This window comes from Coregonus lavaretus (genome assembly GCF_964263955.1).
Source record: "Coregonus lavaretus genome assembly, chromosome: 28".
Classification (NCBI taxonomy): Eukaryota; Metazoa; Chordata; class Actinopteri; order Salmoniformes; family Salmonidae; genus Coregonus; species Coregonus lavaretus.
Window position 1 is genome coordinate 17,653,126 of NC_140015.1, and position 25,153 is coordinate 17,678,278.

The window sequence follows — 25,153 nt, forward strand, 5'->3', positions numbered from 1 at the left end:
TGAATCAAAGTTGAACTAACCTCTATGCTCCTAGTAGAAATAGGTTAACAACTAGCAACTAATAGTAAATGTGTAATGATAAGTCTGAGGTTAAGAACTATTGATCTACAGAGTTTGATCCTAGATAAGCCATTTAGCATCAGAACTAAAAGGGTGTATGGTATGAATGGGGTCATGCTGGTGTAAAGGATGTCACGCTGCTTGCTTAGCGAGTACCACTTCCTCCTGTTCGGCTCACACCGAGGCTCAAACCCAGGACCTCTGTCTTGCTAGCACACGTGACCGCCCTCCTGAAGCATCTTACCAAGAGCTCTGCTAGTTAAATCCCATTACAATTATCCTCCTAGTTTACTGGTTTGGTTTCACTCTGACCTCAGGTAATCCCAAATGGATGGAGCCAGAGGCCACCTCCAATTACGATTATGCCCCACCAAACATAATACTGTCACTGCATGAAGGATGCTGAAAATCAAGTCACAACATTTTAAATGTTTTTTTTTTTTTAAGGAGATCAATTTGTGCTCAATGTTAAGTCGACCTCTGGTCACAGTGGGGAGTGAAGCTACACTGAGAAACAAAAAAGACATGTGGGACAGTGGATGCTCAGGACCATCCTCCTTAGTGAATTTCATTTATTTTTTATAGTGAAACATTAACAAAGTTATTATTTTTTAGATAAAACTATACTAAATATATTAACGTCACCAAATAATTGATTAAAACACTGTTTTGCAATGGTCTACAGTAGCCTCAAAAGCACTTTGTAGGGTAGCACCATGGTGTAGCCGGAGGTCAACTAGTTTCCGTCCTCTTCTGGGTACATTGCTTCAATACAAAACCTAGGAGGCTCATGGTTCTCACCCCCTTCCATAGACTTACACAGTAATTATGACAACTGCCGGAGTATGTCCTCCAACCTATGAGAGCTCTTGCAGCATGAACTGACATGTTGTCCATCCAATCAAACGATCAGAGAATGAATCTAATACTGAAAGCATAAGCTACAGCTAGCTAGCACTGCAGTGCATAAAATGTGGTGAGTAGTTGACTCAAAGAGAGAGAAAGACAAAAGTTGAACAGTTTTGAACAAATTTATTTATTTAAAAATGAAGGAGAAGCAAGAGAGTGGGAGATAGCTATATTTTTTTGAAATTTTTTTTTTCACTTTCACTTAGCTAGTGAATGCAGCTAGCTAGTTCAGCCTACTTAAACACCCGGCTCAAACAGCGAGGGATGCTATGTTAGCTAGCTGGCTATGGCTATCCAACACTGGAACTATTCCAAGTCAAGGTAAGTTTTTGATTGTATTAATTTATTGCCACTGGGGCCCGCCGGTGTAACTGCTTAACTGCTTGCTGACTGCATGATTGTAGCGGGTTTACTAACACGTTAGTTCTAGTAGCTATGTTGACTAGCTATGACGTTAGCTAATATGGTGACAACGATGTAGGCTGTGTGTAGCGGTTAACGGTTATGATATGAAGGTTTGGCTTGGCAAGGTTTTTTCGCCTTGTCACAGACAACTGATGTGTTGTTCACTAAAGTCCACAAGCAAAGGGAAAAGGTGAGAGGAGGAGAGCGCGTAAATGCGAGAAGGAATTCTACAACGAGCAAAATGATCATGCGATTGTGATTGATATGAAAGTTAACTGTGTTTCCATGTGATCACGGGTGTATTCATTCCGCCAATTCTGTCGAAAAAAGTTTCTTAAAAAACAGAAGCAACTGGAACGAAACATTAATTTGTCCAATAGAAACTCTCTATTGCAACTGTTGGACTAATGAATACACCCTAGATCAGCTAGATGCAGGCAAGAGTGTGCAAGGTGGTTTGGACGAGTCATTGTCTGTCACCTCGATTACTTTAATTTTTCTCTCGACCTGTGCACCTACGTTGGAAACTTGGGAATATACCCACAGCCACAGTGCGTCATTCAGCCTAGATGAAATTAGAACATGAATTACTGGGTAATTACAGGAAGGCTAACTGATGGCTTGTTAATACTGTGTAAAATGATCATATACTATATTGTACACTAATTTCCCCTGCCCTGGATTTGTGGAATCATACATTTTAATAAACTGCGACGGAACATCAGGATCACAATGATGCTCTTGACCTTCCTAATAAGGCCTACCAATAAAAGACTGCATCCCTGCAACCTGATAAAGCCGAGCATTAGGGTTCAACACAACACATTTAGCATCTCCTAAAAAAGATAGTATCCTAATTCAGGGTGAAAGAGATACACTCATAGTCAAGTTCCCCTCCACCACACAGTAACACTTCCAATCCTGGGCTGTTTGTATGTGCACTGCAGACCCTCAAAATACGAGCCTTGGCTTGATAAAGCAGCTTGGCTAAGCTGTTAACACTCACAGCTAACATAAGAAAGCCCTTAGCTCTTAGGATTTGGATTCACTAGGATTTATTTCTTGGCAACTGAGAATTAGATATCCGCTGGCGCATAATATTTGGATTTCCTTCCGCTGCCATTAAACAAACAGAAATACCCTCAGATGGATATTTCCATCCAAACAGATACACATGTGCAACAGGAACAACAGCTGCAGTGGTAACAGTGCAGTCTATCCGTCCTGTCCATGTCAATGAGTAATGGAGCATGTTGTTCTGAAACAGAGGATGTGTATGATGTGTCAGCAGGGCCGGCTCCAGGCATATCGCTTAGGGCCCCTAGCCGCTAGGGGGCCCCCAACCCACACACACATCATAAAAAAAATCTTAGGACTGTTTGGTTGTGCATCAGCAATTTTTATCTTGTTATGTCAGTCACTGACAGTCACTCAATTAGCCATGTCAGCTAACAATTTTTTGATTGGTATTTTATAGCCAGCTATCTAAACTTGTAATCATGGCCAAATACCGACTAGGCATGCAGGGCATGAGGCACGCAGGGCATGTGCCCAGGGGCCCCATTGATTTTGTTAGTCACTCTCACTCAGATATTATTAACATGGCATAAGTCATGGCAAAATGTGTAGAATTGCAGGAAATTAGCTTTATACTGAAAACAATTCTCAGCCACATGGCAAAATGTGTAGAATAGCAGTAAATTAGCTGTAAAAATGCTATTTATTTGTTTCTGCCACATGGCAAAATTAGTAGAATTGTATGAAATTTGTCATAAAATTGCAAAAAAATGATCTCTGCCCAATGGCAAAATGTGTAGAATTGCAGGTAATTAACTTTTTTTTAAAGGTGGGAGAACAAAATCTTGCTTAGGGCCCCTAAAGGCTAAAGCCGGCCCTGTGTGTCAGTCTCTGAGTGTCTCTGTGTCTCTGCTTTCAAGCTTTCGCTACAGTGCCAAATCTGTGTGTGTGTGTGTGTGTGTGTGTGTGTGTGTGTGTGTGTGTGTGTGTGTGTGTGGAACCAGCCTGAGGGTGCAGGAAATAAGTAGATTCCTAATTTTATCATGGGCTTCTGCCAGGCCAGTCACATGGTTTAATAGGTTAATAATGCGTAGCGCGACCAGATCCCAATCTCACAAACAGCTGTTTCTTTTCATTACGCTAAGGTAAACAATGGGCATATTTCAGGCTGGCTTCCATGCTAAAAACAAAGGGACTTTCAGACCTGTAATTGGAGTGAATCATGAATATGAATTTGTTTGTAAACATCATTGTAAATGTTATCACCGCTCATAGGTGTTTGTGAAACAATTTCCAGGTGTGTTGAATGAGAAACTGGGAGGTTTAATGAGTCATTACATATACAGGTGATGGCAACTGGCAAGAACCATCAGTCTGCCACTCAAGTCATTAACACTACATGCTAGTAGCACTGCGGAAACCATGCCCACTCTTTTAATAGCGCAAAACAAAGCTCAATGACAATACAATTCTAATTTCATTATACCTTTTGTGACAAGTGGAGACACCTTTAATGCAGTTCACTAGGAAAGTAAAGGGTGTAACAATAGAAGAAAATACTCAGCAGTTAGAATAACTGGTATGAACTGTGGAACTATGACCCAAGGTTATTCACAGATAACCTAGAGGATCTCTGACTGATAAGAAGTAAAGTGACCCATTTCTTTGAGTTTAGTGAGGTCATGAAATTATTAAATTGCAATATCTTTTGTCACATATTTATAATACTCGAATATCTCGCTCATATGTATGTAGCCCATTACTGTACTGACACAAGATATTTCCGATATGCGTCGCTCTTGCTCAATCTGTCGAGTGTCGACTGTCAGGAACATCTAGATGGAATGGTCTGTTACGTCCCCCTGCTGAGTGTGTCAATGTCTAGACAGAACATGATACATACATGATCATTATACATACATGTACACATGTAAGCGTTCAACTGTAAGTGTATAAGGACCCCTGAGCCTGTTAAACCAATAAGGTGTTAAGGTCAGGGAGCATGTAAGGATGATGACAGCACCGTTGGCACTGTTGCTATCCACACACTATACAGGTATATAGCCAGGCTCATATCAACAAGTCAGCTGGACCGTCAAAAATACTAAGACTCATGTGAAGATTAATGTATTGTACAATATCTTTCCCCTTACGCTGTAGGATTTGGGAGGTAATAATAGTGTGAGCAATAAATGCAGTAAAGAGATAGATACCATGGGAGATGGAGAACTCCTGAGTGGCACAGTGGTCTAAGGCACTGCATCGCAGTGCTAACTGTGCCACTAGAGATCCTGGTTCGAATCCAGGCTCTGTCGCAGCCGGCCGCGACCGGGAGACTCATGGGCGGCGCACAATTGGCCCAGCGTCGTCCAGGGTAGGGGAGGGAATGGCCGGCAGGGATGTAGCTCAGTTGATAGAGCATGGCGTTTGCAACGGGGGGCCAGTATAAAAAAAATTAAAATAAAATAATTCACTAACTGTAAGTCGCTCTGGATAAGAGCGTCTGCTAAATGACTAAAATGTAAATGTAATGGAGAAGGATAAGAGACAGAGACAAAGACCATGAGAGGAGGAGAGGGGAGGACAGAGTACAAGAAAGATGGATGCTGGGTTGGAAAATAACTGGTCTACATCCTGTCGTTGTTTTTAGGAAGAGATGTCAAAAGGGTCTATGGGTAAAACACAAATAGCTTTTACCATCCATATTACGTTATAGTGAATGTAGGAGCCCTAATTGAAAAAAATACTCTAAAGACAGCAGATCAGAGAAACAAAAAGTATATATTTCTGAAGGCAAATGTAATTAAATGTCAAACGAAAAAATGTGACGAGATAATGAGAAATGCAAACCATTTACAACTGACGAACAAGGCATCCTCTCACGTGTTAAAACAGGCTGATTCAAAATGAGCTGTCAAACCTCTGTGGCTCTTGTTCTTTGAAGACCGTAACCTTTGGAGCTCAATGTAAACCAAAAGGATGTACTATGAATTGATAAAGTCCCAATTACACTGCATATCCCTACGAATAGTGGGGGGGGGAAAGTACCCAATTGTCATACTTTAGTAAAAGTAAAGATACCTTAATAGAAAATGTCTCAAGTAAAAGTCACCCAGTAAAATCCTACTAGAGTATAAGTCTAAAAGTACTTGGTTTTAAATATACTTAAGTATCAAAAGTTAATGTAATTGCTAAAATATACTTAAGTATCAAAAGTAAAAGTATAAATAATTTCAAATTACTTATATTAAGCAAACCAGACGGCACCATTTTCTTGTTGTTGTTTTTTTTAAAGATGGCCAGGAGCACGTTCCAACACTCAGACATAATTTACAAACGAAGCATGTGTTTAGTGAGTCCGCCAGATCAGATGCAGTAGGGATGACCAGGGATGCTCTCTTGATAAGTGTGTGAATAAGACAATTTTCCCGTCCTGCTAAGCATTCAAAATGTAACGAGTACTTTTGGGTGTCAGGGAACTGTATGGAGTAAAAAGTAAATCATTTTCTTTAGGAATGTAGTGAAGTAAAAGTTGTCAAAAATATAAATAGTAAAGTAAAGTACAGATACCCCAAAAAATGACTTAAGTAGTACTTTCAAGTATTTTTACTTAAGTACTTTACACCACTTCCTATGAAATTATACAGTTCTACAAATCCTTTGCCAGTTTTTAAGTCCAGGAGGTTTGGCATGGCAGAGTATCATGATAGCTCTTGCCAATAAAAAGCTCGAATTCCAGTAGAGAAGTTGAAAAGACTGGACTGTCTCATTGAACATGATTTGGCCGGTAATGACATAGAGCTAGTGGTATCTCCTGGTGAGAGTATCAAACAAACTCCGGATGGCAGGGTGCAAAGAACACAATATAGCCCATCATAAACTATACTATGAATTTGATGTAATGCCAGTTCATCGTATTCTCCATCTAGTTTTTTTGTTGTTGTGGGTTTGCCAACGGCCTATACCGTGTGAGAGAGAGAGAGTAAAGTACACTTTATCTTGGGGAACTGCCATAGTTAATACGCTAAATATTTTTGTCATCCGACCGGCAGAAAAGTTGCTCAAAGGAGTACAGAGAAGAATGTGAGCCTTTAATTGCACATCTGTCTGATTGTATCTTTCATGTATGGTCTGTCATTCACCTGCAGCCTAACTGGTAACTAGACAGGGCGGCTGGGGAAGCAGGAGGACAAGGAACATGTTATGACATATCTCTCTCTCTCTCTCTCTCTCTCTCTCTCTCTCTCTCTCTCTCTCTCTCTCTCTCTCTCTCTCTCTCTCTCTCTCTCTCTCTCTCTCTCTCTCTCTCTCTCTCTCTCTCTCTCTCTCTCTCTCTCTCTCTCAGCTTTTGAATCATGGCAGTTGTTCACTGTTTATTTAAGGAACAGGTGAAATCTCTTAAAGTAACCATGGAAATCGTAACTTGACATCTTTTGAACACTGCTGAGGAGGATAGCAGTCCCTGTGCACTATGACAGCTATGGGAATGGAGGCTTTCAGAACCCAATCAATCGTCATTCGCCAAGGGATTCACAGCGAAGCTAAGGCGATTAAAAAAGACATACACAGGGCCTTCTAAGTCCAGTTAAACTCTGCTCTCTCGCTCTCCTTCCCACCTCACTGTCACGATCGTCGTAGTAATGAGTAGACCAAGGCGCAGCGTGAGAAACAAACATGACTTTATTACCGTCAGTGATAATAAGCACACTAAACAAAACAATAAACGACTCGTGAAGTCCACGGTGACAATGACCGAACACGGAACAAAAACCCACACCACCCAAGGGAAAACATACAGTTCAAATATGGCTCCCAATCAGAGACAACCCACAACAGCTGACACTCGTTGCCTCTGACTGGGAGCCACTTTGGCCAACATAGACATAGAACAACATAGAATGAACACACCCTGGCTCAACATAATGAGTCCCAGAGCCAGGGTGTGACAGTACCCCCCCCTAAAGGCGCGGACTGCGACCGCGCCTCAACTAAACAAAACAGGGGAGGGCTGGGCGGGCATACCTCCTCGGCGGCGGTTCTGGCTCCGACCTTGACCACCACCCTCCAATACACCCCCCATAGTGCCCCTGGTCCAGTCTGTCGACTCGCACCCCTGGCTTGGTGCGTGGAGGAGGAACGGGCCTTACCAGGCTGACTTCTCGCACCCCTGGCTTAGTGCGAGTGGCAGGAACAGGCCGGACCGGGCTGGCGACGCGCACCGTAGGTTTGGTGCGAGTGGCAGGAACAGGCCGGGTCGGGCTGGCGACGCGCACCGTAGACTTGGTGCGGGTGGCAGGAACAGGCCGGGTCGGGCTGGCGACGCGCACCGTAGACTTGGTGCGGGTGGCAGGAACAGGCCGGGTCGGGCTGGCGACGCGCACCGTAGACTTGGTGCGGGTGGCAGGAACAGGCCGGACCGGGCTGGCGACGCGCACCGTAGGTTTAGTGCGTGGAGCAGGGACAGGCCGGGCTGGGCTGTCGACGCACACCGTAGGCTTGGTGCGTGGAGCAGGGACAGGCCGGACCGGGCTGGCGACGCACACCGTAGGCTTGGTGCGTGGAGCAGGGACAGGCCGGGCTGGGCTGTCGACGCACACCGTAGGCTTGGTGCGTGGAGCAGGGACAGGCCGGGCTGGGCTGTCGACGCACACCGTAGGCTTGGTGCGTGGAGCAGGGACAGGCCGGGCTGGGCTGGCGACGCACACCGTAGGCTTGGTGCGTGGAGCGGGAACAGGCCGGGCTGGGCTGTCGACGCACACCGTAGGCTTGGTGCGTGGAGTGGGAACAGGCCGGGCTGGGCTGTCGACGCACACCGTAGGCTTGTTGCGTGGAGCAGGGACAGGCCGGGCTGGGCTGGCGACGCACACCGTAGGCTTGGTGCGTGGAGCAGGGACAGGCCGGGCTGGGCTGGCGACGCACACCGTAGGCTTGGTGCGTGGAGCGGGAACAGGCCGGGCTGGGCTGGCGACGCACACCGTAGGCTTGGTGCGTGGAGCAGGAACAGGCCGGACCGTACTGGGAACACACACCACTGGCTTTAAACGGGGATCAGGAACGGGCCGGACCGGACTGGCAATACACCTCAGTACCTCTCGCCGTGCCTCTACAACTTCCTTCCCTCCTCTCGCCAATGGCTCCCGTAACCCGGTGGCCTTCTCTCCTCGTCTCCCATTACGCCCTGTGGCAGCCTCCTGCTGCCCAGTCGCCCATGCCGTGTGCCCCCCCCTAAAAAATTATTGGGGGTGCCTCTCGTCCTTCCGACGATGGCACTGCTGACGCCGCTGCTCCTCTCCTGCCTGGGTCTCCCCCTTCATAGCCCTCCGGTACCGGATGGCCTCCTCCTCGGTAATCTGCCCCCAACCGAGGAGGACATCCACCAGCGTCACCTCCTGCGTGTGTTCCTGGACACGCTGCTTGGTCGTTGTATGGTGGGTTTTTCTGTCACGATCGTCGTAGTAATGAGTAGACCAAGGCGCAGCGTGAGAAACAAACATGACTTTATTACCGTCAGTGATAATAAGCACACTAAACAAAACAATAAACGACTCGTGAAGTCCACGGTGACAATGACCGAACACAGAACAAAAACCCACACCACCCAAGGGAAAACATACAGTTCAAATATGGCTCCCAATCAGAGACAACCCACAACAGCTGACACTCGTTGCCTCTGACTGGGAGCCACTTTGGCCAACATAGACATAGAACAACATAGAATGAACACACCCTGGCTCAACATAATGAGTCCCAGAGCCAGGGTGTGACACTCACGTTTATCTTACTGGCTGCTTCTCAGTCTCTCTCTATCCCTCTCTCTACTGGTAATTAGATAGATATGAAGACAGAGTCCTGAGAAAAGGCAGAGCCATGTTGAAGGGGGCAATCTACAGTACATACAACGCTGAGTTGCACATTTCACGAGTCATGAAACACACTGTGACAGGTTATATGCTCTGTATTTGAACAGCGTTTAATGCGTTTCAGCAAGTGCTTAGTTTCCACTGCCTGATAAAAATAAGCTCTGAAAAACTTTCCTCTGATCCATGCTGCTCTGCAAGAATATGAAAGGAGGCAAATAACACACCACACACAGAGTACCAAAGTGATATTTGTGAATAGAAAAATGCTAAGGGAAAATGATAATGTTAATCAATTGGCAAAGGTGCCAGTGGGGGATTAGCAAAGCATACTAAACAGAATCTCACCCATTATCCCAAGCACATTCAGAGGCCTACATCCGCCAAGATAATTTGTCAATTAGCCCTGTCCACTTAGAGGCTTAAAATAATAGTTTATCAGCACAAAGCAGCATGAACTCAGTTACTAAAAGGTATGTGTGCCCTGGTCTGTACCAATGCAAATCCTCTTTGCAACTTCATAGACAATGAGGTTCGGGGCCCTGATTTTGACCTGAGAACAGAATCAGAACATGTTTCAAATTTGTAAAAACAAGACTGATCACAGCATATATTTAGGCAGTTTTACAAATACAATGGGTTATATTGGTTGTTTGAGCAACAGAACTACTCCTGGTTTTAGCAGGTATGTTTAGCAGGTTTCAGTCAGAGCTGGGGCACTGCTGCTTTTCTTCTACGTAATGGATACGTGTTGAGTGGCACAATTTAAGAGACCACAATGGGAGGTACCCTAGGGGGGGTCGATGTTTTCTAAATGAGTTTACAAATAAATACTATAACAACCCATTCATGCCTCTACAGTGCCTTGCAAAAGTATTCATACCCCTTGTATTTCTTTCTTGTATTTATTTTATTTTGTTACAAAGTGGGATTCAAATTGATTTAATTGTCATTTTTTGTCAACAATCTACTCAAAGTACTCCAATGTCAAAGTGGAAGAAAAATACTATATTTCTTAAAGATTAATACATTTATTATAACTAAAATATAGTTGTTGTATAATTATTCAGCCCCTTTGTTCAGGCAAGCCTAAATTAGTTCAGAAGTAACATTTGGCTTAACAAATCACATAATATGTTACATGGACTCACTCTGTGTGAAATAATAGGGGTTGAGAGGAATGACTAACCCTTACTCTGTCCCCCATACATACAACATCTGTAAGGTCCCTCAGTCAAGTATTGAATTTCAAGCACAGGTTCAACTACAAAGACCAGGGAGCTTTCCGAAAGCCTCATAAAGAAGGGCAGTGATTGGTAGATGGGTAACAATAACAAATCAAACATTGAATATATCTTTAATCATGGTCAAATTAATAACTATGCTTTGGATTATGTATTAAACCACCCAGACACATCAAAGATACAGTAGTCCTTTTGAACTGAGCTGCAGGAAAGGAACGAAACTGCTCAGATATGTTACCATGAGGCCATTGGTGATTTTAAAGCAGTTACAGAGAGAGGGGAGAAAACTAAGGATGGATCAACATTGTAGTAACTCCACAATAATTACTTAAATGACAGAAAAGAATAATACAAATATACAGAATACAAATACTCCAAAACATTCATCTTGTATGCAACAAGGCACTAAAGCAATACTGCAAAAAACACGGCAAAGGAGTACGCTTTTTGGCCTAAATGCAAAGCCTTATGTTTGGGGCAAATCCAACACAACACATCACTGAGTAACTGCCTCCTTATTTTCAAGCATGGTGGTGGCTGCAACATGGTATGGGTATGCTTAACATCGGCAAAGACAGGGAGTTTTTCAGGATAAAAATAAATGGGATGAAGCACAGCCAAAATCCTAGAAGAAAACCTGCTTCAGTCTGCTTTACACCAGACACTGGGAGAGGAATTCACCTTTCAGCAGGACAATAACCTACAACACAAGGCCAAATCTATACTGGAGTTGCTTAGCAAGAAGACAGTGAATGTTCCTGAGTGGCCAAGTTACAGTTTGACTTAAATCTGCTTGAAAATCTATGGCAAGACTTGAAAATTGCTGTCTAGCCATGATCACCAACATCTTGACAGAGCTTGAAGAATTATGAAAAGAATAATGGGTTAATATTGCACAATCCAGGTGTGTAAAGCTCTTAGAGACTTACCCAAGAAGACTTGCAGTTTCTAACACGTATTAACTGAACACTTATGCAACAACTATATTTTTATGAATCTTTAAAAAAATGTTTGAACAAATCATCCACTTTGACATTCAAGCATTTTGTGTAGATTGTTGACAAAAAATTACAATCAAATCCATTTCAATCCCACTTTGTAACACAATAAAATGTGAAGAAATCCAAGGGGTATGAATACTTTTGCAAGGCACTGTATAATCAACAATGATTACAGAAACAAGCACCTCAAAAGGTAGTGTTGCCTAAATAAGCATCGGTCTATTTCTTATTTAATCATATCTCATAAGGGAACATTATGCCAACACTTGACCTGAAGCCTCGGGCAGAAGGCCAGCGCTGTCATAACACTTAGATAACAGATGTCATTGGGAATCATAAACAACTGCTATGACAAATCAAATGACACTGTTTTCTATTTGCTTCACAACAACATAGAACATATTCATGGAAGACTTTGTGCTTTACCCCCTCCCCCCCACCCCAACCCAAAAAATATTTTAAATGAACCCTAACCCAGGTGCTGCTACAATCAATCTTGTGGTGACATTCCACAGTGCAGGGCTTCTCATTGAACCTCCCAGTGAGTGAAGTGTACAGCAAACAAAGGAGAACAGAAAAGCCCAACAAACACAGGACAGGTAAAGAAGGACACCACACACACACACATACATACACAGTTACTATCCATGGCCTGGGCACATCTTTGTTCTGGTTTACTCAGGTTTAGGGTTTGTTACTCTGGAGGTAGTAACTGTTTAATCCGCCCCTCCTCAAGGGCCATTCCAAGACTCCAGAGAGAGAGAGCAACCTGAGGCATGGGAGGGACAGGAGTGGTGCAATGCTGAGTTTGAGTTACACAAGACAGATGTGACAAGGTCCCTTTAAGGCAACTTGTTGTCCACCAACTACTGCATTTGATCTATAGTCAACAATTTCTCTGTAACAAACAAAAACTGTATTTATGAGATGAGTTGGTTTCGGACAGGATCAGTGTCCATTATCGATCCCCATGAGAACTGGCGTCCAAGCCCCATTTTCCAAAATGTAACAGAGAATGTCTTGTGTAAGGAGGGACTGTCGTCAACAAATACATAAAACACAGACATCACATAAAGATAAAGCTAGTTCCACCAAAATTGCCCCACATACCCACCCCTATCCCAGCCATGACCAATCAAGCAGTCTGAGATGAATAAGGACTATATTCAGTACTAAGAGCACTGCATGATAGATATCTTAGAAGTTATCTGCATTTATCATCAATTTCTAACTCCATGGTTGCAGTGTTATGTAACATTGTGCAAACTGAATCTGCCCCAGGTGAAGGAGAGATGATTGGTTCTCCTGCTAACAGGCTCCATCCAAGTCATCTGGACATGTTGGCCAGCGTTCCCATTAAACCAGTTGACACCTAAATATAGCCAATTTTAATTAAATGGTGTTTGCTTTTTTTCACAGTTAGCACGGCTTATGAACCAGAGCCAAATGGATTTAGTGCTGCTTGAGTGTGTGAAGTGCTCCCCTACGTTTTCCTTCACACTCAGTGAAGGCAATGAAACATTATGAGCCCTAAACTGCATGGTAATGAATGAACAGGGGGTGTGGGGGCAAGCCTGCTGAGAGGCTGAGTCAGTCAGCCAGCCAGTCTGTGTTATCCTTGATCAGAGCCACGTTGTCAGCAGTGGCCACGGTGGCATCACTACCGGTAGCCTTGGGCAGTCTCATCAGCTGCGCTGAAGGCCCATGAGTACGGTAGTGTTTGTCTCGCTTACACGTTTAGGGATGGGGTGGGGGATTGTCGTGGGGGTCAGAGCAGACCACCGTCATCATGGTAGCCCTTGTAGAGACCGCCAGCAATTTATCAGGGCTAATTAAACTGGGTATTGTGGGTAAAATAAATGAAGAGGGAAAGTCGGATTAGCTCAATCACACTCCACAGGTGGTAAGAGCGACATTCTGAAGTGGAAAAGGCTGATGGAAAAAAAAAGGTTCCAGCTGGCGCAGCAGAAGAATGTGTCCCCTGGAGAACAGTAACACCACTGGAGTGAACAAAAATGGATGCTTATTATTAGGGGCTTCCAGCCAGGGAAGTTCCAGACTAGTCACCAAGTATCTTGTCACCTAGTGTGGGACAGGAATAAGCTTATTCAGTGAGGGAAAGTGACGGAGAGACTGAGAGACACTTCAATGGACTCCTGGTCTCAGTCTGGGGTCTATAAATCCTGGTCTCATGTTTAATGTGGCAAATGTGAAACAATGCTTGCATTAGGAAAACACATTTATATCACCCTGTTTTTACAGCTAATGTCAGTTCTGGCCTGAAAACACTCCTAGTTTTCTTGTAGAGGTGGGGGAAGGAAGGGTTCAGTTATTTCAGCTCATACTTCGTAGAAGTGATCTCTCTCTCTCTCTCTCACTCCCGCTCTCACTCCTTCCCTCAATCCCTCACTCCATCCCTGTCAACTGCGTTTATTTTCAGCAAACTTAACATGTGTAAATATTTGTATGAACATAACAAAATAAAACAACTGAGACATAACCTGAACAAGTTCCACAGACTTGTGACTAACAGAAATTGAAAAATGTGTCCCTGAACAAAGGGGGGGGGGTCAAAATCAAAAGTAACAGTCAGTATCTGGTGTGGCCACCAGCTGCATTAAGTACTGCAGTGCATCTCCTCCTCATGGACTGCACCAGATTTGCAAGTTCTTGCTGTGAGATGTTTCCTCACTCTTCCACCAAGGCACCTGCAAGTTCCCGGACATTTCTGGGGGGAATGGCCCTAGCCCTCTCCCTCCGATCCAACAGGTCCCAGACGTGCTCAATGGGATTGAGATCCGGGCTCTTTGCTGGCCATGGCAGAACACTGACATTCCTGTCTTGCAGGAAATCACGCACAGAACGAGCAGTATGGCTGGTGGCATTGTCATGCTGGAGGGTCATGTCAGGATGAGACTGCAGGAAGGGTACCACATGAGGGAGGAGGATGTCTTCCCTGTAAAGCACAGCGTTGAGATTGCCTGCAATGACAACAAGCTCAGTCCGATGATGCTGTGACACACCGCCCCAGACCATGACGAACCCTCCACCTCCAAATCGATCCCGCTCCAGAGTACAGGCCTCGGTGTAACGCTCATTCCTTCAACGATAAACGCGAATCCGCCCATCACTCCTGGTGAGACAAAACCGCGACTTGTCAGTGAAGAGCACTTTTTGCCAGTCCTGTCTGGTCCAGCGACGGTGGGTTTGTGCCCATAGGCGACGTTGTTGCCGGTGATGTCTGGTGAGGACCTACCTTACAACAGGCCTACAAGCCCTCAGTCCAGCCTCTCTCAGCCGATTGCAGACAGTCTGAGCACTGATGGAGGGACTGTGCGTTCCTGGTGTAACTCCGGCAGTTGTTGTTGCCATCCTGTACCTGTCCCGCAGGTGTGATGTTAGGATGTACCGATCCTGTGCAGTTGTTGTTATAATAATAATAATAATAATAATATGCCATTTAGCAGACGCTTTTATCCAAAGCGACTTACAGTCATGCGTGCATACATTTTTTTTTTTTTTGTGTATGGGTGGTCCCTGGGATCGAACCCACTACCTTGGCGTTACAAGCGCCGTGCTCTACCAGCTGAGCTACACGTGGTCTGCCACTGCAAGACGATCAGCTGTCCGTCCTGTCTCCCTGTAGCGCTGTCTTAGGCATCTCACAGTACGGACATTGCAATTTATTGCCCTGGCCACATCTGCAGTCCTCATGCCTCCTTGCAGCATGCCTAAGGCACGTTCATGCAGATGAGCAGGGACCCTGGGCATCTTTCTTTTGGTGTTTTTCAGTCAGTAGAAAGGCCTCTTTAGTGTCCTGAGTTTTCATAACTGTGAGCTTAATTGCCTACCATCTGTAAGCTGTTAGTGTCTTAATGACCGTTCCACAGGTGCATGTTCATTAATTGTTTATGGTTCATTGAACAACCATGGGAAACAGTGTTTAAACCCTTTACAATGAAGAGCTGTGAAGTTATTTGGATTTTTACTAATTATCTTTGAAAGACAGGGTCCTGAAAAAGGAACGTTTCTTTTTTTGCTGAGTTTGGTTAGTTACTCTGGAGGTAGGAACTGTTTGCTCGGCTATGAAAAGCCAACTGACATTTACTCCTGAGGTGTTGAACTGCTTCATCCTCTATAATGACCGTGGTTATTATTTGACCCTGCTGGTCATCTACGAACGTTTAAACATCTTGAAGAACAATCTGGCCTTAATTTCCATGTGCTCTTATAATCTCCACCCGGCACAGCCAGAAGAGGACTGGCCACTCCTAGGAGCCTGGTTCCTTTTTAGGTTTCTTCCTAGGTTCCTGCCTTTCTAGGGAGTTTTTCCTCCTACATCTGCATTGCTTGCTCTTTGGGGTTTTAGGCTGAGTATCTGTATAGCACTTTGTGACAACTGCTGATGTAAAAAAGGCTTTATAAAATGTCTTTGATTGAAATTTAATTGATTGCTAAGGAGGTTGTTCAACCAAGTTGACTGACTCCCTGCACACTGCTCATCCTGCTGGGAAACCCTGTAGCCAACTAACTTCGACACTCAACGGGTCAGTGCAACACAACCAACTTTGTCTTTCAGTCCACAAAACCTGTTTCATAAAGACACACCAGTCTCTTCCACCTTTCACCCCCTGTAATATATAATCTGGCTCGTTTTAGAATGACGCCTCCTGGTCCCTGCTATTCCCTCCAGCTTCCCAGCTGCCCCCTGGAGGGTTGGGGGCGGCTCCTGTTACAATGGCTGCTGCCTGGCCAGGGGGCCTGTTGCTGCTATAAACAACCCTCTGCAAGCTGTCAGTGGAGGCTCTGCTGAGGGACATTGTGGAGATTAAGATGAGTTATAGGCATTTTAAAGATTGTGGATCTGTCCTGAACACTGATTGCTTTACAATAAAAAATTTTGAGTGTAACATAAATCTATTAAATCTGTCTTCTAAGGTTGTGGAACTCCTGGGCACAGCTATGCTGATATTTGTTTTGAGTTTGCAAGAAAGACATTTCACTGTACTTGTGCATGTGACATTAAAACTAAATATTAATTATTCTCACTTTGGTGTGAGTTATCTCGATCTTGTGCAAGTGGCAGGTGCCGCAAGAAGATAAACGGGAAGCCAGGCCGTCAGGCTCAGTAACAAACATTTCTGTGACTGTGTTGCAAATTATAAAAATGCATGTAATAACAAGTTGCTTGTTGTGTATCTGTTCTAAACTAGTATTGCTCAAGTTTGGGTGTGAGAACCAGCTCTGGTTGAGTGCTGGCTGGCGCCAGTGGTTCTCAATGAAAACAGAAATGATCTGGGATCAGGCCAGGCAGGATGACAGTCAGGCCCTGAGTGTCACACTACCACTCATCTCTCTGTCCCAAGCACCACCACAAGGTTCAGCTTCCCCACTATGAGGTCACACATAGATGGATTACAGAATGTACTGGTACTCTCAGCATGAAAAGGGCTTTTCCTCTTGACACAGTACGTGGAAACGGTATCTAGGAATCATTGGCCATGGTAAAAGGTCACTCAATATGAACTTGATGTGTACTGCATGGGTCTAATTCCCACTGACATCTTGACATTTTCAAAAAGGAAACACAGCTGTATGTGTGTATGTTCTTGAGAATAATCTCCCAAGCAATATCTAGTCTTCTTTAACTGTGTCATTTTAATGAGTGTCTAAAGGTTTTGATTGATTCGAGAAGGCTTTAACATGCAAACAAGCCTTGCCATGGATAGGTAAACCAGATTTCCTCTCTATATCATGCACTGAGTTACTCTTACACAGGCACAGACAGCATGAAGTTCAATCAGTGCACAGAGATAAGACAGAGAGGAAAAATCCAAGAGATATGGATTTTATATGGCCATGGAAAGTGGAGAATGAAGGAGGGGATTTCATAGAAGAAAACCAAGTCTGTTCTGTTGAGGGTAGACTTTGTTTTCATTTCTGCTGTGTTTCATCTGTATTTGTCAAGAGTTGCAATGCACCCCCCCCCACAAACCTCCCACTTTACCCCATTGCCCACACTTCCTAGTCATAGCACAGCTGCTAGGATACCAGTTATCATGGGGATTGTGACAATTAGCGAAAAACGATCAACCCTTGCCATAGACTTTATATGCATTAACAGTGACAGCACAGTGCCCTTCATTAAGGGGTTAAAGTAAGTAAAGACACCTATAATATGCTTCCCAGTTGATAGGCCTATAATAGGCCTATAACTGATTTTGCAATTTTTCAATTGCTTCAACCTCAATGTTGATACTCAGTTGTGGAGAACTGTTTAAACTGCAACTAAAATCATACATCAATGTTTGTTTTCGATTATCAGACATCATACATTTCCTTACTACACAACCCCTGAATGCTCAACTGATGGCAGCTTCCTTGTGCAGGCAAATGTAGTGCACATTTGTCTGGCTGCAGGTGATCTGCATTTGAAAAGTTGGGCAACTGTTTCCTACCCACTGTGCACACATTGGTTGAATCAACGCTGTTTCCACTGAAATTACGTTGAACCAATGTGGAATAAACATTTAATTGATGTCTGTGCCCTGATGTCTGTGCCCAGTGGGTATTCTGTCTGCAATTATCAGCAATCAAGTGCTTTGAAAGACACATTTCAAAGCACTTGATAACTCTGCTGTGGTAGACAGCTCACAATACGCGCTTCCGCGTAGCCTACCACTATCTATATCACAGCCGAGTTATATGTGCCGGTTTGGAATAGTACAGATATTCATACATTACACAATGCAGACAAGGACTTACGGATTGTAGATTTGCCCTCAGTAATATGATTTTGGGGAAGAAGTGAGCTGACGTCTTTTTGTCATTTTTTAAACATTTTGGAGTGCAGCCGTTTACCAATGTTCTTGAACTTGGGATTTCATTTGAAGTCATTGTCACATATGGTAGAGCACCCAGCTAATTAAGCGAGACAGCACACCTGTTACCCACTCCACAATATAGAGAGAACTTTGCTTGGCTGAGCCAAAGCCTTTGTAAATTATTTTTTGTGGTTGCCTAAATAAGATTTTAAGGGAATGATATGTCATCTTTTGAGTTTTCCCCTCTGTACACAAAACATAGCAAATTAATGATTTACCTGTAGCTCACACCATGCCACTTCTACTGTTGTCTCCGTATCCAGGCCTTTATACACCGTCTTGAACGACCCTCTCCCAATTTCAATGTTGAATTTTAGGAACCTTCCATCAGGTGACGTCGCCACGGCTTTGGTCTCAATTTCATCCTTTTCCTCTTGCTCGCGTTTGCTTTCAAATGGAGTTCGAGATAAAATGACCTTTTTGTCAGTGATTTCTTCCTCCGAATCTGAACTTGTGCCCTGTGCTTGCGAGCTGGGCTGTGGCGTGTCCCAGGTATCAAGAGGTGGTATGGGGTCTGATGCTTGGGTACAAGGAGGTGAGCACGTGCTCGTTCCCGGGCTTGAGGCAGGTGAGGCTGGCACTGATGAGTCCACCTTTTTCTCCTCTGCCGCTGTTTCTGCTAAAATATCATCAGCAGACCAGGAGTGAGTTTTGGAAAGAGGGGCATCATCGTAAACTTGAGGCTCCAAATCCAATGTATTTATTTTGCTCAACCTGTACGAGTTTCTCCTGGCGTTTGCCGAGTGTCTCCTTCGCCTTGGTGGTATTCGGGCAGGGAAGCAGGAGTTGGCGTCGAACCCAGCAGGTAATTTGGAGAAACCCAGTCCGGCCACGTCGACCTCTACCAGTGACATGTCTGTTTTATGAGTTTTGCCGCGAAATGGAACAGGTGGGTATTGTGTCGCAACTAGTGGATAGTACAAATCCGAATGAAGGTTATTCAAAAACATAAACTGGACAAGGGAACATCGTAGGTTGAAGGGAATGTGAATGAAGTCGAACAAAAAATTACTGTCAAAAAGCTACAAAAATCCAAAGGAGACAAAAATAAGTATAGGCTACAAAAACATGTCTACATATTTTGGCTTATACATTAGATTTGTTCTGTTCAATTCAACTATAGGCTATTGGCTAATAATACTAAAAAATATTTAACTATCAACAAGTGTGCTGACAAATCTCTTCACCTCCACCTGAATGAAGGAATGAAGGTCGTTATCGAGTTCGCCCTAGTAAAAAGTGCTTGTTTAAATCAGTCAAATAGAATTTACTTGGTCGTAGTCTTGCTCATAGACAGACGAAAAATACATGACATATCAATCCGAGTATTCCTCAAACCGTGTCTCTGGTCGCACGTCTTCAAACTGTCCCCTCCCAATGTGGATTAACGCTGTTTTGTCACAGTATCAACAACGGGTAGACTGCTCGAGCGCACCGTGCAAGCGCAATGGGCTCCACCCCCAAAAATACATTTCGGATCCTGTGCTTTGCTTGCAACAATAGACTACTATGGAGGTGGTGACGCTATAGTTCCCGTGAATGTACACTGAACAAAAATATAAACGCAACATGTAAAGTGTTGGTCCCATGTTTCATGAGCTGAAATAAAAGATCCCAGAAATGTTCCATACCACAAAAAGCTTATTTCTCTCATATTTTGTACATACATTTGTTTACATCCCTGTTAGTGAGCATTTCTCCTTTGCTACAATAATCTAACCACCTGACAGGTGTGGCATATTAACCAGCTGATTAAACAGAATGATCATTACACAGGTGCACCTTGTGCTGGAGACAATAAAAGGCCACTCTAAAATGTGCAGTTGTCTCAAGTTTTGAAGGAGCGTGCTATTGGCATGCTGACTGCAGGAATGTCCACCAGTGCCGCCTCCAACATCGTTTTAGAGGATTTGGCCGTACGTCCAACTGGCCTCACAACCGCAGACCATGTGTATGGCGTCTTGTGGGCGAGCAGTTTGCTGATGTCAACGTTGTGAACAGAGTGCCCCATGGTGGCGGTGGGGTTATGTTATGGGCAGGCATAAGCTACGGACAACAAACATAATTGCATTTGATCAATGTCAATTTGAATGCACAGAAATACTGTGACGAGATCCTGAGGCCCATTGTGAAGCCCATTTTTTAAAAGTTATCTGTGACCAACAGATGCATATCTGTATTCCCAGTCGTGAAATCCATAGATTAGGGTCTAATTTATTTATTTAAATTGGCTGATTTCCTCATATGAACTGTAACTCAGTAAAATCTTTGAAATTGTTGTATGTTACGTTTATATTTTTGTTCAGTATATATTTTCCTAGTTAACATTTGCTAAAAAATTAAGAAATAAAACATTCTAATGAAGTTTACTTTGAAATTAGAAAGCTGTTAGTTTGTGGTGCATAGTAGCCTACACATACTGTACAGTAGTACTTGCAAACTTACTATTCAAGGTGTGATATGAATGCATTCTGGCAATGTGCCAAGGCTTTAGATGCCACCTCTTGGTTTAGAATGTTGGATTTACAGTAGGCTATCCTGTATATTGTGCTATATCGTATACCTACTGTAAGGTAATTATTACGATAACAGAGGACAAGAGTCATCAAAACTTATATTAACTGCTTACTGAGGTACTTTCTCCCAGGACAGGAGCTATCCGCTTCTCTGTGGTGTTGACTGTGATGATTATCTTTAGCAATATTACATAATGTTGCACTGTGAACTACTTGAAATATTGTGATACAAATGGAGATAATGACTACAGCAAAACTAATGAATCCATCTTAACGTCAAGTTGCAACAGAATATAATTGCTTGGCAGCCTGCCATCCTGGCACTGTAGAAATAGGCTTCATCAAGAGGTCTGGATTAAGCTAAGGACAAAGACAGCTGACCATCTAAATGTAGGCTATACCCACCTAATCTCTTCAATAGGAAATTAAATCACAGAGACAAAAGCAACACAGATAAGCTGAAAGCGGTTTCACTGTAATATAAAATAGGTTTACAACAGTGTCCTCACCAGTCAGTTATTCCCTTTTTGTCTGATGATGAACTCAGTGGTAGTGGGTTGGGTTGTGTACAGATTTAGTCAAGGAAGGGTAATAGCATAGTGGTTATAGGAAAGGGGGTTTATTTATGTCTGTTTGACACATCTCACAAATTCTCATCAGTTACTTGTGATATAACACAGTAGTAGCATATCACTCAAAGCTTGAGAATAGATATGTAAAACACCCCCAGTAGGTACATTACCGTCATCAGTCACTCTCCACCACAGACACACACATTTCCTCCATTCCAGGTTTAGCATGTTAGGCCATTCCAGGGTTAACATGAACTCCCTGACACGGAATGAGGCCTCATCTTAGCAGGGTTCCGGGACGAAGAGGAGGAAGTGGCTTAGCGTTGTGTGGCAAAGTGATTGCAGGTCACATTAGCCTAGTGCCACACACACCTTACTGTTGGCTTGTGCGATACACTGGCCCCATTCCCCTCATGCTAAGGATTCCAGCCAGGGAAGGTCCAGTCAGTGTCTCCCCAGCCAGTGTGAGCATGTGCTACGGCTTTGATTCCTGTGAAGACCGGTGTGTGTTGCCATATGCTTACAATCCCTGACACAGACACTGATGAAGGTGCTCAGCCTACCGCCGTAAAACACAAACAGACCGACAGGCAGACAGACAGAGGGCCAGTGAATCTTTGTTTATCCCCTCCTGTCACTGTAACATACAATATGTATTTAAATGTGTGTATCGCCGTGGCGACGTCACCTACTGTAAACATAGAGGGGCAGTGTGCATGTACATGAGTGTGTGTGTATGCCTGTGTGTGTGTGTGTGTGTGTCTGCGTAAGAGCTTGCACCGTGGAGATAGATAGCTCAAGTCCCAGCACCTGATATAGCCCTTACTACCACTGCCAGGAGACTTAAACTAGCCGTCCCCCACCTGTCACATGAGCTTCACAGAGAGGCTGTTTGGAAGCAGGGGAGAGGAGCAGTCAGAGGGGCAGCTTATCTGCAGGAACACATTGCTCCTATGGCAGCAGACGGGCCACCCACAGGTGCTAATCACTCATGTTTGATGAGAGCTTCTGCCGAGTCATCTTTCCAGAAAAGAAGAGTAGCACAAAAATCCCCATGAAACAGCATGGAAATGGGTCACACGGTAGACGACGTGCTAATCGCAGCGCTCTTCACAATTCCAGCTAAAAAGCAGCGCGTCGTCCTCCCCTATCTGTCTGCTCTCTCCGCTGCTGTATGGTTTGTTTATCTCCCCGTCATGAGGCAGGCAGTGCGATACACACTGTTCTTTTCTGCTTTAGCTGACACGGGGCAAGGGGATGGAGGCTGGGCCTTGACAGGGGAATAATAAACAGAGGTCCTATTTTTTAGAAGGTCAAGGAAATTGATATGATATGACATTAAAAGCTTAGTGGCTTTTGCAACTTTTCCAAGGGCTTTAGCAACATTCATACATGCCTGCCATAAGACTGTGAAAGTGCAACAAGAAGCAGGCAGCTATTATATTGTGAAAGCATTCCAACATACACAGACGGTAGCTCACCATTTGGAAAGCAATGTGAACTGTTGTAAAACAGGATATCAAAGTGTGCACTTAGGTGTGATAATAATACATAGACTAGTAATACCACAATAATCCAGATGTAAACAAGGCATTGCGTGAATATTGCCAGGTTGTTAACATACTCAATAGACATGGACAAGTAGCACGCCAGTCATTCAATTTCTCAAGCAGGGCCCGCATGCAAGTGCAAAAGCTCTTTCCGACAGAAGAGGGATAAATACATTCAGAGTGAGTGGGCTTTTTAGAGAGGCCTCCTTTCCTTGGATGCCAATGACTATACAGCCCAGTTCTGATATTTTTTCCACTAATTGGTATTTTGACCAATCACATCAGATCTTTTCTCATCAGATCTTTTTCAGATCTAATTGATCTTTTGACCAATTAAATCAACCAATTAAATCAGCTCAACAAAAAAATATCTGATGAGAAAAAATCTGATGTGATTGGTCAAAAGACCAATTAGTGAACAAAATATCAGAATTGGGCTGCCTGTCTAAAAGCAGCCTAAGGTGTCCAACACTGTGTCCCAATACTCATAAATAGATCAGCTCTAAAAAATAAAATAAAATAAATATCTGATGAGAAAAAATCTGATGTAATTGGTCAAAAGACCAATTAGTGAAAAACATATCAGAATTGGGCTGCCTGTCTAAATACAGACTATAAGGTGTCCAACTATGTGTCCCAATACTCATAAATGGCTCCCTATCCTTGCATCTTCTCCTAAGTCACAACGCTCCTATACAACTGAGTGTGTGACAGCAATACTATGAAATCCCCACCTAACCTACCCATGTGGTAACTGAAGGACATTATGTTCCCTACTCTTGTTAGAGTATGTAATTACATAGTACTGTAATGTAGAACTACACTTGTACTTGGAATGCATTGATGTTGCCACCTAGTGGGTCTATATGGAACAACACAGACCCATGTTGTAAGGCTGCATCTCAAATTCTGCCTACACTGCTCTTTCAGAACAAAATGAAAAATGGAGTAGGGTTACATCTACAACTCTTCTCTTTACAGTCAACAAGTCACACATCAGCATGTGGTATTCTAAGAATTGATTGGTGTTGGGCTGGCCCGGGTTTATAGTTTGCGCAACATTGTAGCCTATATAGACCAACGCGTGGCCATTGCTGTGGTGAGATAGAGAAGTGCGCCTGTATCTCTCACAGAACTAGAATGGGATTCACTTTCTATGATCTCTCTCCCTGCTCTGATAGACATGAGCATGCAACTCTCCTCTCTCCAACTTTGCACTTAATCATTTATTTCTTTATAGAATCATAGCCGTGGGAAGGGTGCTGGAGGTATCGCAGCACCCCTGATACATTTAAATACATTTGCCAAAGTTATAGAATTACTGCTGTCAGCCAAAACAGGCCTTTCGCGATATTTCAAATGCAATCGCAGGACCACAGATCCTGCTGAATCCTGCTGAAAAGAGAAGACTAATCTGTCTGTAGGCTACCAAGTTTTCAACTTCCAAATAGACCTATTGAGCGAACAGCATTGTTTTATAACGTCAAACAAGAGAGAGATAAGCTTTTGGCACGAGCGCATCGGCCATCGCGGGTGAGTGAGCTGCGCATCATTGAGTGAGACAGTGAAACGAAAGCTTTTTTAGGACTATAATTTCCTCCTCATATTGTACAATATGTGTCTCCACTCACCTAGGCCTGGGCTATTGATGGATTCAAGACAAGGTCGTTTCATTGATCTCAGATTCTCAGTTTGTCAGTGTGAAAATATAGCCTGTCATTTCGATCATTATGAAGTATAAAAAAATATTCTGCTAAAGTCTCCAGTCATCTAAAATGATGTAGAATGGTAAGAAATGCGTTTATAAAGGCACATTTTTTCCCGGACCCTAGGCCACTAAACATCTCCCAATGTGTGCAACTTCTGCAAGCGCCTATCTCTACTCTACTGCTCTATGCCAGTGTCGTATCGCGTAAGTGCTGGCAATTATTGCTGATAAACAAAGGAGTCCGCTCATACTGAACTTGGATCATAAGGTTTATTCATATCACAAGCTTCAGCATAAGTGACAGATGTCATGACATCTGGAGAGCGATGGCCCGGATTGCAATGGTCGCTCTGCCCTTTCTTTGTCTAGCCCCTACTTATAAACAATGCAAAAAGATGGGTGCTCCCTCTTCTGGCCAATCACCAGTCTC

General features: G+C 43.7%; 1 protein-coding gene across 2 annotated transcripts in view; it reads right to left on the reverse strand.

The window, feature by feature from the left end:
• Positions 1-19,736, reverse strand: part of LOC311104178 (serine/threonine-protein kinase WNK4-like) — a 92,946-nt gene extending 73,210 nt beyond the window's left edge. For both annotated transcript variants that reach the window (XM_084145869.1, XM_084145870.1), the window contains exon 1: positions 18,596-19,736. In XM_084145869.1, the coding sequence (XP_084001995.1) occupies positions 18,596-19,327 (732 nt within the window). In that variant the 5' untranslated portion in view covers positions 19,328-19,736. The remainder of the gene's footprint in view (positions 1-18,595) is intronic.
• Between the last annotated feature and the right edge of the window lie 5,417 nt (positions 19,737-25,153).